This window comes from Lissotriton helveticus, chromosome 4_1 (genome assembly GCF_964261635.1).
Source record: "Lissotriton helveticus chromosome 4_1, aLisHel1.1, whole genome shotgun sequence".
Classification (NCBI taxonomy): domain Eukaryota; kingdom Metazoa; phylum Chordata; class Amphibia; order Caudata; family Salamandridae; genus Lissotriton; species Lissotriton helveticus.
Window position 1 is genome coordinate 1,717,870,664 of NC_136063.1, and position 12,146 is coordinate 1,717,882,809.

Sequence of the window (12,146 nt, forward strand, 5' to 3'; positions counted from 1 at the left end):
CCCATAAGTGACCCCGGCCCTCGCTTGTGTTTTATATATATGAATAATTGGGGTAAGTGGTCGGTAGCTTGATTTGTTTGCCAGGCGCAAAGTGCCACCCGCCAACTGTGCCAGTTTGATGGTCACTTTGGCCTGGTGGCATGACCAAGTAAAATATTCATTTATAGTAATGCCCAAGTATTCAATGTTGTGGACCCGTTCTAGTTGGACCATTCCTAGCTTTGGAGGGGCTCTATTTCGGGCGTTAGGATTTAAAATCATGAATTTGGTTTTTTGGGGATTAACTTCCAATCCCCTCTCAGAGCAGAAGTCTAGGAAGCCATCCAAAATGCGTTGGATCCCCATCGGGGATTTAGACAGCAACAGGGTGTCGTCCGCAAACATAATTGCAGGCACCCTGTTGCCAGTCAGCTTTGGGGCATCAGAGTTAGCGATCCTGTTGAGGTGGGCAACTACCCCGTTCACAAAGATACAAAACAGGGTAGGTGCAAGCACACAACCCTGTCTTACACCTCTGCGAACGGGGAACCTTTCGGTTAATTTGCCATCTTTGCCACACCTAACGCGGGCATAATTGTTGGAATGTAGTCTCATCAGGATTGCCAAAATGTCCTCTGGGACTTTCAGCTCTTTCATGACGCTCCACAGCCTTGCTCTAGGAACCAAATCGAAGGCGGCACGGAGGTCTACAAAGATGGTATATAGACTGCCGCCCTCGATTACCGCTGTTCTCCAATAGAGCAATTGTAGCCTGAATATTTGGTCTGTAGTAGATACACCCTCCCGAAATCCTGCCTGGTATGGGGACAGGATATCCATTTCATGAACCCACACCTGCAGACGATTTAAGATCAATCTGCCGAAGAGTTTTTGGGATATATCTATCAGGCTGATAGGACGATAGTTGGATGGGAGCAGAGGGGATCCCTTTTTGTAGATTGGGACTACCTCTGCCCCCATCCAAGTATCGGGCACAGTCATTCCCCCCTGAATAGCATTAAATATAAGTGTGAGGTACGGTGCCCAAATCCCTGGTTCCTGTTTGAACAGGTCACCCGGGACCCCGTCCAATCCCGGTGCTTTTCCAGCAGGTAGGCCATTAATGGCCTCCCTCACTTCTTTTTCAGTGAATGAGGGCCCCGAAGGGGTAGGTCTGATCAAGAATCTCTCACTACTAGGATCCCCACCGCCCTCTGCATACAACGCTTCAAAATGGGCCTGCCAAACTGAGGGGGCTATGTTTGGTTCTAATGCTGGAGATAACTCCGTCGTGCCATTTGCCACTACCCGCCAGAATTTGCGAGAATCTCTGGTTGATAGTGCATTCGTGAGGTTTTCCCAATAATCGTGGTCCCATTCCGCCTTGGCGTTCACAAGAAGGGACTTGTACTTGTTTCTCCTATCGCAAATTTCTTCCCTGCTAAGGCGTCCCTTAATTGCAGATAACAAATGGGCCTTAGCCTTCCTACACGTGGCATTATACCACGAGGTCTTTGGCTTATAACCCTTCCTGTTCGTAGAGGATGTGAACAAGTCTTGTTCGAGGGAGTCTGTAATATTTTTATGTGTTATTGCTAGTTCTCCTCTAGTTACTTCATCTAGGTCTTTGGTACCTAGATCGAAGGCACACTCTAAAAACGGAATTAGCCTTTCATAGAGGGAGGGTATTTTGTCTGTTCTACTAGCCAGCTTCTCCCACTTGACTTTCCTACGGTTATTTTCAAGTAGGAGGCCAGACTTGTCATTACCAGATCCCTGTAATAGGTCCTGGTTCCTAGGGAGGGAATAAGTCAATTCCAGGGAATTATGATCACTGTCCAGTCTTGGGCATACTTTAAAGTCAATTATTGCTGGCCACATGAAGGTTTTGACCATAATGTAGTCTAGTCGGGATTCACTACCGGGTTTGTTGTAAGTCGGATTACTTGGTATGTCCGAATTACAGCGCCCATTACATGCCCTGAGAGCAAGATTGAGAGTAAGGGCATTTATTTGTAGGGCCAGGGGAGTCCAAGCCTTTGGAGGTGGTGCCGCCGACTCAGGTATCAGCCAACTGGAATCTTCATCCATGGACGGACCATCGCGTAGTCCGGGCAGAGGTTCGTAGTGGGAGTTAAAATCGCCCCCAACTAAACAGGGGAGATCACACGGGATGCCCTCTAGAAACCTAGCTAACTCATCTAAAGTGGGCGACTCATTCTGCATTTTGGTCGGCCTAGAGTAGATGTTGATAACTAGAAGCTTCAATGCGTCAGGCCACTCTAGTAGGACGGCCAACAGATCGTCGGAAGCGGTCTCCAAAGCGGAGGCTTGGCAGCCTAGATCCGTTGCTATCCCAATCATTAATCCCCCAGAAGGTCTCCCCTTTCCCTCCCACTTGGCTATTTTGGTGAAAGAAGCAAAGCCAGGTAGGTCCACTGGTTCTCGCGCCCAGGTTTCCTGTAGGAGTATTAAGTTTTTGGAACTAACGTAAAAGCCCCACTCTGTGCAGTCTAATTTACTGGATAGCCCAGCCACATTCCATGACATTACAGTTATATATGGTACTTGGGCGCGAGACGAGCTCGCAGCCATATCATTGGGTTCATGCGGGGCCAAGTAAGATAAGGAGTGGTGTGTGGAGTCTAATGGGCTGGTAACAATTAGTGGGGACGGATTTGCCATGGCTGGCATCTGGATCGGTTCGTCTAAGGTTGTTAACAATATATTCTTCATCCTATGGAGTGAATTTGGGGGTAAAGGGCTCCGTTGGTAAGGCATAATCTTGAGGGGAGATAAGTCTCCAGACCTCCTGAGTCAATCCACCTCCTCCAGGCAGCCGAACCTGTTGGAGGTGGGGACCCCTTGCCACCAATTGAGTTGATTTTGTCCAATAAAACTATGCGTCAGTCGACTAGGGTTTCTAACAGTGGACCATGACCCCTCACTCACTTGTTGTTGTCTAGGAGGATAGAAGAAGGTGAGAGGCCTAACCACTATTGTGGAATTGGCCTCAAAAGATGGACCTGTGCATAGACACTGGGCTGTGTGGGGGTCGGAGAATGATACCACCACACAGTCGCCGGCTATGGACTTATGCGTACGACCAATCCAGGGAACTCTCCGAACCATAAGTATATTACTTCTTTGATGGTCGGGGAGTTGTTTATTGGAATTAAGCCAGTGAATGACTTTATTTTTTAGTGAAAAATCGTTCTCCCGTGATTGTTGATCCAACTCTGGAACACCAGCTAGAATAATAACGTACAACCCTGCTTCTGGCGGGAGGTCAATAAACCCTCCACGGAAGTTGTGACGACTAGCCTGTCGTATTGGGTTTGACACCAAGGGTGGCCTAGAGGGGTGGTTAACTGGTGCCCTGGAAACTGTGTTCGCCCTATGTACTGATTTCTGCGGATAAAGGGGTTTGCGTATTGCTGGGCTCGGGGTAGGTACAGTAGTATTTACAATAGTGGTGCGGGGTTTTGGAATAGGTTTGGGTAAGGTCACAGGGATGCTTTGGATTGGTTGTGAAGGAGATTGAACGGCTTGTGTTTCTTTAGGCTGGGGAGTGGGTTCAGTTGCACGTGTGAGCTTAGCATCCATTTCCTTAAGACTCAAGCTCGCTAGAGTGACTATGGTCCTATCCATTTCAAGGAGGTTATTCTCTATACGAGAAAGCCTCAATTCCAGGGGGGAAAGTAGCTGCTTTAGCGTACCCCAGACTAATTGGAGGAATTCACTATCACCCTCCCTATCTTGCACGGGTCCGCTCACCCCGCCATCCAAAATGTTTGTACTGTTCTGACCAGGAGGGGTGCTAGAAATATCGTCTTCGACCCGGCTAGATATTTCCGGAATTACTTCCCCATTAGGAACACTGCAAGTCGGTTTGGGGTTGACATCTTTCATCCCTGGGGAACCCATGGCCCTTCTGTTGTTAAAAAACTTTAACCTTGCTATCCTGGCTTTTTTCCTAGCGTGTATGGTTCTCGCCAGACATTTCTTTTTATATGCTGCGGCTTTCTTGGCACTAAAATGGCTGGCAGCTTGACTTATTTTGGGAGGGGGAAAGGAACCCGCAATATTAAAAAGAGGGGCGGGGCCAGTACTCTGTAGCACTGGGTCAGGTTGGGAAATTGGTGGGGAATGTCCAAGAATAGTCGAGGGAACAGGGTGCATAACTGCCGTTGTTATCAGAGGTCGTGGGGGATCAGAGCGATCAGGGGTACGGGCAGATGCAATATTCCCCAGGGAAGATTTTTTAGAGCTAGCAATATGCGCTGACAGCCTACGTGCAGCATCTAGTTCTAAAGAGACCTTGTGCTGCATTTTGCTGATTTCCTGGTCAATCGCCAAATTGGTTTTGACCAGGAACTCATCTATGGATCTATTAGAGTTGCTAGCCGCCATGAGGGTTTTGCTCCGGCTACCCCGTGAACACATATTACAGAGTACAAGTCAATAAATAAATATACATACAACAATAAAACTGTAAGATGTGACAATAAAAGTAAAATCGAAAAAGGGGGGTGGCCCAGCCCAGACCTCTTAGGCCTCAAACGGCCCAGTCTTTGCCCTGTCTTCGCCCGAGCTGCGTCCCGCGCTGCGGGAGTGTTGGGCCAAGATATAATGGGCGTGATGGGCGGGGGGCGGGCCGGCGGGGAGAGCGGACCGGATGGTCAGTCCGTGGTCTTCGCAGGGACTCCTGGGTGTTGGAGTCCCTGCACACTCGCAGCCCACGCCTTACCTCGCACCCCTGCCTCCGCTTCCAGTGACCAGGTGCTGTAAGTTGAAAACGCACTCCTGTGCGCAGCGGCTCCCGCGAAGCGGGAGCGGCAAGCTGTGAGGGCGGAACTGCCCTTGAAGACCTTGGGAAATGAAGTAAGCCTCAGCCTGAGCGTTTAGCGTCCCAGGGATTAGCAGGGGAAAAGCGCCTTTTACACTCCCAGGTGGGCGGGGGGCGGGCCGGCGGGGAGAGCGGACCGGATGGTCAGTCCGTGGTCTTCGCAGGGACTCCTGGGTGTTGGAGTCCCTGCACACTCGCAGCCCACGCCTTACCTCGCACCCCTGCCTCCGCTTCCAGTGACCAGGTGCTGTAAGTTGAAAACGCACTCCTGTGCGCAGCGGCTCCCGCGAAGCGGGAGCGGCAAGCTGTGAGGGCGGAACTGCCCTTGAAGACCTTGGGAAATGAAGTAAGCCTCAGCCTGAGCGTTTAGCGTCCCAGGGATTAGCAGGGGAAAAGCGCCTTTTACACTCCCAGGTGGGCGGGGGGCGGGCCGGCGGGGAGAGCGGACCGGATGGTCAGTCCGTGGTCTTCGCAGGGACTCCTGGGTGTTGGAGTCCCTGCACACTCGCAGCCCACGCCTTACCTCGCACCCCTGCCTCCGCTTCCAGTGACCAGGTGCTGTAAGTTGAAAACGCACTCCTGTGCGCAGCGGCTCCCGCGAAGCGGGAGCGGCAAGCTGTGAGGGCGGAACTGCCCTTGAAGACCTTGGGAAATGAAGTAAGCCTCAGCCTGAGCGTTTAGCGTCCCAGGGATTAGCAGGGGAAAAGCGCCTTTTACACTCCCAGGTGGGCGGGGGGCGGGCCGGCGGGGAGAGCGGACCGGATGGTCAGTCCGTGGTCTTCGCAGGGACTCCTGGGTGTTGGAGTCCCTGCACACTCGCAGCCCACGCCTTACCTCGCACCCCTGCCTCCGCTTCCAGTGACCAGGTGCTGTAAGTTGAAAACGCACTCCTGTGCGCAGCGGCTCCCGCGAAGCGGGAGCGGCAAGCTGTGAGGGCGGAACTGCCCTTGAAGACCTTGGGAAATGAAGTAAGCCTCAGCCTGAGCGTTTAGCGTAACCTTTAATTGTTGTCCAAAAGTTCTGAGCTATCGATCTTACCTCTGAATGTTCCAAATAATAATACGAGTGCCTTTCTTCCCTGGAATGGCATCAAATTCGGATAATATCGCCTCTTCTGTGTCGAAAAGGGAGTGCAAAAGGATCGCATCAAGACAGCGTGCAGAATGTTCCGTCTCGATTAACTTTTGTAGAAACAAATGTCAAGGAAATAGAACGTTGTATCCTTTGCAAAGTACATGAAAAACACGAATTCTCTTACAAGCTAAACTTATACTACAGCAAGATGTACCCTTCATGTTTTCTTCATGCTGTTTTCAATCAGTAAGCAAGCGCAACTTTCGATAAAGAACAAACATGACCAATGGTTAAATTGACGCTATAGTGCGGTGTTGGAATGAAAAACAATTTACTGGTAAAAAACACAAAACACCAAAATACAGTATATATAGTTGGTGAATTAATTATAACTTTTGTCCCGATCATGCACTGCTTCGACCTCACATATTACATCACTCATGACATTTAAATGACATCATTAATCTTAGCTTGTGTCTCATTCCAACATCTAAATATACATTCACTTTAACTTCTGGGTTATGAAGTCACATTTTTTTTTATGAATTCTCAAATATCTTTTTCATCCATGTTACATTCTGGCATGCAGAGTCAAGCATGTACTTACAACAACAGCACTAGTCTGTCAATTACCTCCCTATTAAGCAACAGCAGTATCACCACAGAGTTCTAATGAACAAATAACAGTTGGACTGGATTTCTTTGACAAACTAGATTAACAAAGGTTTTTTCAGGAAACGTGGTCTGTCACCCTTGTACTTAGTGACGGCTCCGTATGCTACACAACCCCAGCTGTTCCTTTAAGCTTAGGTTTAAACAAAGAGAGGGCTTTCATCCTGGTTTAAACTTACCTAAGTGTAAATACTACTCCTTTGGAGACCAATTGCAGGGCATTTTCAGGACATTTCCATGAGTGGCATTAACGATTTTCATTTTGATTTAGTTAAAAATTATAATTATGTTTTTGGGAGTCATAGCAATTAGCATTTCAAATTGCTGTTTGATTTTATTGATGGTCTGATATGATGCGATAAATTAGCCAAAAAACTACAAAGCCAGCAAAAAAGAAAAAAACACTGGAAAAGTCAAAGGTTAGAGGGTTGTTACAGTTATGTGAAAATGTCAGTTAAAGAATACCATTTTAAAAACAAAAACCTACTGAAATTCACCAGTTGTAGTTATCTCATAACTTGAGGCCTAATGTAACCATGACTCGAGGCCCTGCAATGCAGAGTTTTCTCATCAATAATTTCATTGCAAACGGTGCAGGGATATTATCAATGATGTCACAGATGTAATGAGGGATGTACTAGGTACGGTAATTAGCAGTGCATGGCGAGGGTGCGAGTTATAGTTACCTTAGGGCACAATTTATAGTTACTTGAGATAAATGTAACCAGTGAATTTCAGTGGTTTTGCTTGTTCAAAATGGTATGTTTTAACTGACATTTTCACAAACTATACTGTCCCTTTAACCTTTGTTTGTTTCAGTGAATTTGTAGTTTTATTTAAATGTAAAGTAATATTGTATTGCCATATGTAAATCCAGCCCCCCGCAGGCAGGCAGTCAGCCCTATGCTGTGCATGGTCATAAGCCTATGGCATGCCAACCCGATACTGCACACAACTCTTGGCCATGTGCACCATGGCGTTGACTTCAGGGCCTGGCATCCAACCCATTGGTGCAGTCCCTCTACCCGAGCCACATTGGGCCCCGGGGTCACCATCTTCAGATGCCTTTATTTTTTTAAGAAAAGGGATGAATTGGCCCCCATTCCTGGGGCCAAAACATATATCCTAATGGGAGGGGTAGGTGCCCCTGAGTCAGTGGGAGGCTCTGGGAACCCCATCGCCTGGGGCCGAATTCCATTAATAGGGGGAGGGGGTGTGCAGACCTACTATCGAGGCTTAGTAGGCCCCATGACTCCATCCCCAGGGACCTGTGTTCCTTCTGAGGGGGTGCCCAGGGGCCTACCTGGAGCACCCACCAAACAATACTTGGGCCTGCAGGGTGAGCCCAGGGACTCCAATGGCCCCATCCAGCTCCCTGGACTCACCCAGCCTAGGTGTTGGAGGAGCCCGCATTGCTCCTGTTTGGTGCTAGCACCTGCTTTTGTTTGCTCCTGCCGGGCAGGAGAATTTTTAAAACTCCTGACAAGTAAGAGTGAATATGCCCTCCCTACCCAGAGTGAATATGCCCTCCTGATGGCAGAGAGGGCATGCTTGCTCTCACTCAATGGGAGCTTTAAATATGCTCCCGCCAGGTGGGAGAAGACATATATTTCCCTGCCTGTGCTATTGTGGGCAGGGAAACCACTGTATCCCAGGGGTGAGACCTGGGGGCTATGTGGCTTGTAGGCCACATAGCCCCCACCCTTTAAAGTTCTGTGTGGCATAAGGGATGGGGCTCCTACGGCCTATTATGTCTCATGAGAGGGTTGCCCCTTTTTTCTGGAATTCGGCCTCTGGAGATAGGCATAATAAGGATCACGGAATGAAAGCCACAGACCTCCCTCCCCATATTTTACAACACATCCCCGGGGTCTAGGGGCCCTGGGGCCTCTCTGAGGGTCAGGGAGGGAAGCCCTGCACCCCTCTTCTCAGAAGCGATGATGTGAAGCCCACCCGAGTCCTAGCCCACCCCAGGGTTTTTTAGTTAACAGTAGCACTTAATATTTGCAGCAAAATTGTAAAAAGAAAACAAACATTTTTGGCCTGAGCGGATTCCATCTGTGACCCCACCACCAGACAAGGTATCCCTATTTGGCCCATTTATGTCTTTTTTTAAAATTTCTTTAGGACCTGGGACTGAGTCCCCAATTCTAAGATGCTTTCCACCACATCCTTGTTGATGTGTGGCAGATAATCAGTTCATCAGAGCATCATTCAAAATGTGAAATATACAATGTTTTTGAGCAATAATTGTCAAAAACTACTGAACATATTTACATTACATCACAGAAAACACACTTTGTGGAAGAAGAGCAAGATTTCCCCCAAATTTGGTGCAAATCCATTCAGCAATTTTTACGGTATCGCTGTTCAATTTCTCTTGGAAAAGGTTATGGGTAAGGCGTAATAGGCCCACCTTTTCCCAGCCCTCACTTGACGGATTACCTCAAAATATTCTAGGAAGAAATAGAGGTGGGTAAGACTTTTCTGTGGAAAGTTTAGTAAAGAGTCATTAAATGGAAAACAATAAGAAATGTTCCTACGGAAACACAGATATAACTATGACTACCCATTGGCGGCAGAGTAAGTGCTGCATCAACAGCACAAAGGACATGACAAAAAGATGCAGCCTTTTACAACATATCGCTGGCACTGCCTAAATGTTGAAGGTTTTGAAGAAACAAATGGATATTTTCCAACACTTTGGCCATAAGCCATGTGAAGTGGGGGAAATCACTGAAAAAATAATTGCTAAAGTGATGCAATAGTTTCTGTGTAGGGACTCTTTGATTCAAAGAGAAACTACATCGTGTTGGCTAATGTGATGGTATTGATGATGCATTTTGAAGAAGTATCCACACCCTAGTGCTGTTAAAAGCGAGTGGCACCTCTGAGTATTCACATTCTATACACTCTCAGCTGAATTTTTTTTTTAGTTTTCCTAATTGTTTTAAAATCATCTGAAAAGAGTCAATGCCATATGGAGAAGACTGAAGAGAAGATGAACACAGTCAGGAGGACCATGAGGAGCCGTGGACCTCACCATGGACCATTGTAAGGGACCTTTTTCTACTTCTGGACGGTATGTATTGGGTGAGGTTTTCCAGGAGTACTACAAAAAAGTAGTCATTCAGAACATCTGGAATGATCAAGCATTTTAGTGAGAGGCATACTTCCCAATTCAAGGCTTCAAAGATGAGATGTCAAGAGATGGAGGGAGCCTCAACATCGACAGCTCCACTCTCAGGCTGCCAGCCTGATCATTCTCTTTGTACTGGCCTTGCTGCCACCCTATCCCAGGATGTAAACCCTCTGTATGCGAGCATAGCATTATTTTGCATGAAATGTACAAATGTTATCTCTGCTGGAGAACTATAATGCAGGAGCCAGAACCCATCAGTTGGCTTCTCACCAGAAAAATAAATTTTCCTTTAATTTTTTTGATCCATGTTTAGATGTGCCTTTTGTTGTTTTTAGATGAGTCCTGAAAAAGATTGTAAAAGTACAGAAAAAAGTGAATATTAGAAAAAAACAACAACAATGATTCGTGTTAGAACCACCTTTTCTGTTTAAAATATTGAAAAACTAAATAATGTTTTGTGACATTATGTCTCTATATTAATGTTAAACTATTAGTATATTTAATATTCTTTGGTAAGGGAATGATATATAAACTCAGAATTGCTAATGCTTTGGACAGGGTTTGTGTTAAGTTTGTAACACAAACTCAGAGCAAATCATTCCGGCTGTATTTACTTTCCAATAAAAATTAAGATTTATTTTGGAAAGTTTAGCCAAAATAAAGCAAAGTATCAGTATGCACAACTTTGCATCACTTTGAGTCAGAGGTGCACTCCATGGGTGGCATCTAGACATTTCTATGCAATAACCCAGGGGTTTTAAAGGTAATCCATATCTTCAACTAGTGGTAGCCCGGAATCTGCACCAAAAATGTTTGCGGTCTTGAATCAGGTGTATCTGTAGAGCAACTTTTGAAGCTTTTCACATTTTTCCTACTTTGCATGTGTTGTGTATTACAACAAACACGCAAAATGAGAGCATTTTTAAAGCATAACATTTGTATTGGAAGGGACCCCTAACAATACAAGGCCTATATTTGATGAAATAAATACACCCTTGAGATAGAGTACAAGGGTGTGTGCACAGGCAGTCAAAAATACGCTACAGAAGGAAGAGATCAACGCTGTGCCATATGATACTGAATGTGGTGCCGTCCTACTCTCTCCCTTTCACAGACACGTTTTGTTGGTGCGCTGTGTTATGTGAAAAAATAGTATATTTGCCCCATGCTACACTGCATTATGTCAAAGTCAAAAAGAATGAAAACACCATAACCACCATGATATGGTCATGTTTTGTCTCTCGTAGCACTGCTTACTAATCCCTTCCATGCACTAAAGGAGAGTATGTAGCCTTACGGCTAGAGCAGTCGACCTTGAAGCTGGGAAACTGGGTTTGAGATCGGTGACAAGGTTCAACATCCTGTGATTCTGGGCAAATCACTTAATCTCCCTGTGCCTAACAAAAATTAATATGTCCATCTGTAATGAAACGGTGCTCTTGTAGAGAGCTGTGGTACCCAATGTCTCGAGTCTAGTTCGTGCTAAATAAAACAAAAACAAAAAACACCACTTGCAGTGGGCGATAAAAGTGAAGAGTGAGTTGTTAGTCAATTTTCTGATGCAATTTTCACTCCTTCGGTAGGCCCAGCTGCAGCCTACTTTTTGGATACTTTGTAAAGACTGTTTCAAGGCGTTCTACCTGAGTTGACCTCCAATTAATTTTTCTGGATCTAAAACATGAAAGTGAAGATATCTCCATAGGTGAAATTGTTTAAGATGTCTCACAGATGACACAAAAGCATTCTGCTTTCGTAGTGTAGAAGCCATCTTTCCGATATGATACCAACTGCTTGAAGCTTCAGACCCTCTTAAGTTGATATAAAAATCTCTGCCCAAAATGGTTGTACGTTTCCATTTTGTCTTAAGTAAAACCGCTATTATAGCGCAAGGCTTGCACAAGAAGGATCCGAAAATAGAAAAGCTTAGCTACACAGATTTTAGCATATTGTATTGCGAAATGCTTCTGATACGTGTTATGGAAAAGTACCAACATAATACATTGCATTACAGTGGAAAGTCCCCAAAGCTGCCTACTATGACACGTGGTCAGCAACAGTGTATTTTGGACCATAGATGGTATGGCGCAGCTTAAGCAGTTGCCAATTGGTCAAAAGACCTATGCTTAATTTGTGTTATATATATTATGATGCTTCATCCTATGTGGTGTGGGCCTATAAAATTTGTCAGGACCGTTACATCATTGGACACTCAGCCGCTATGCTGACTGTCTCCGTGCTGCACATATTTGTATTATCTTGTCATCTAGAATAACTGTTCTCTATCATAGGTGCTGACTGCTATTATTTCATTTAGGCTCCCACAGTAGAAAGATGTTTCTTGCCTTAAGACCTATGCTGGCGTACAGTGCTTGGTAATGAGTTTTCAGACAAATGTGCTAGACACCAGGGGCAACTTACTTTGCTTTGAGT

General features: G+C 46.0%; 1 protein-coding gene across 1 annotated transcript in view; it reads right to left on the reverse strand.

Annotated features, from left to right (window-relative positions):
* Positions 1–12,146, reverse strand: part of MORC4 (MORC family CW-type zinc finger 4) — an 844,810-nt gene that overhangs the window by 696,273 nt on the left and 136,391 nt on the right. The window contains exon 4 of the mRNA XM_078686304.1: positions 5,867–6,014. Within this exon, the coding sequence (XP_078542430.1) occupies positions 5,867–6,014 (148 nt within the window). The remainder of the gene's footprint in view (positions 1–5,866; positions 6,015–12,146) is intronic.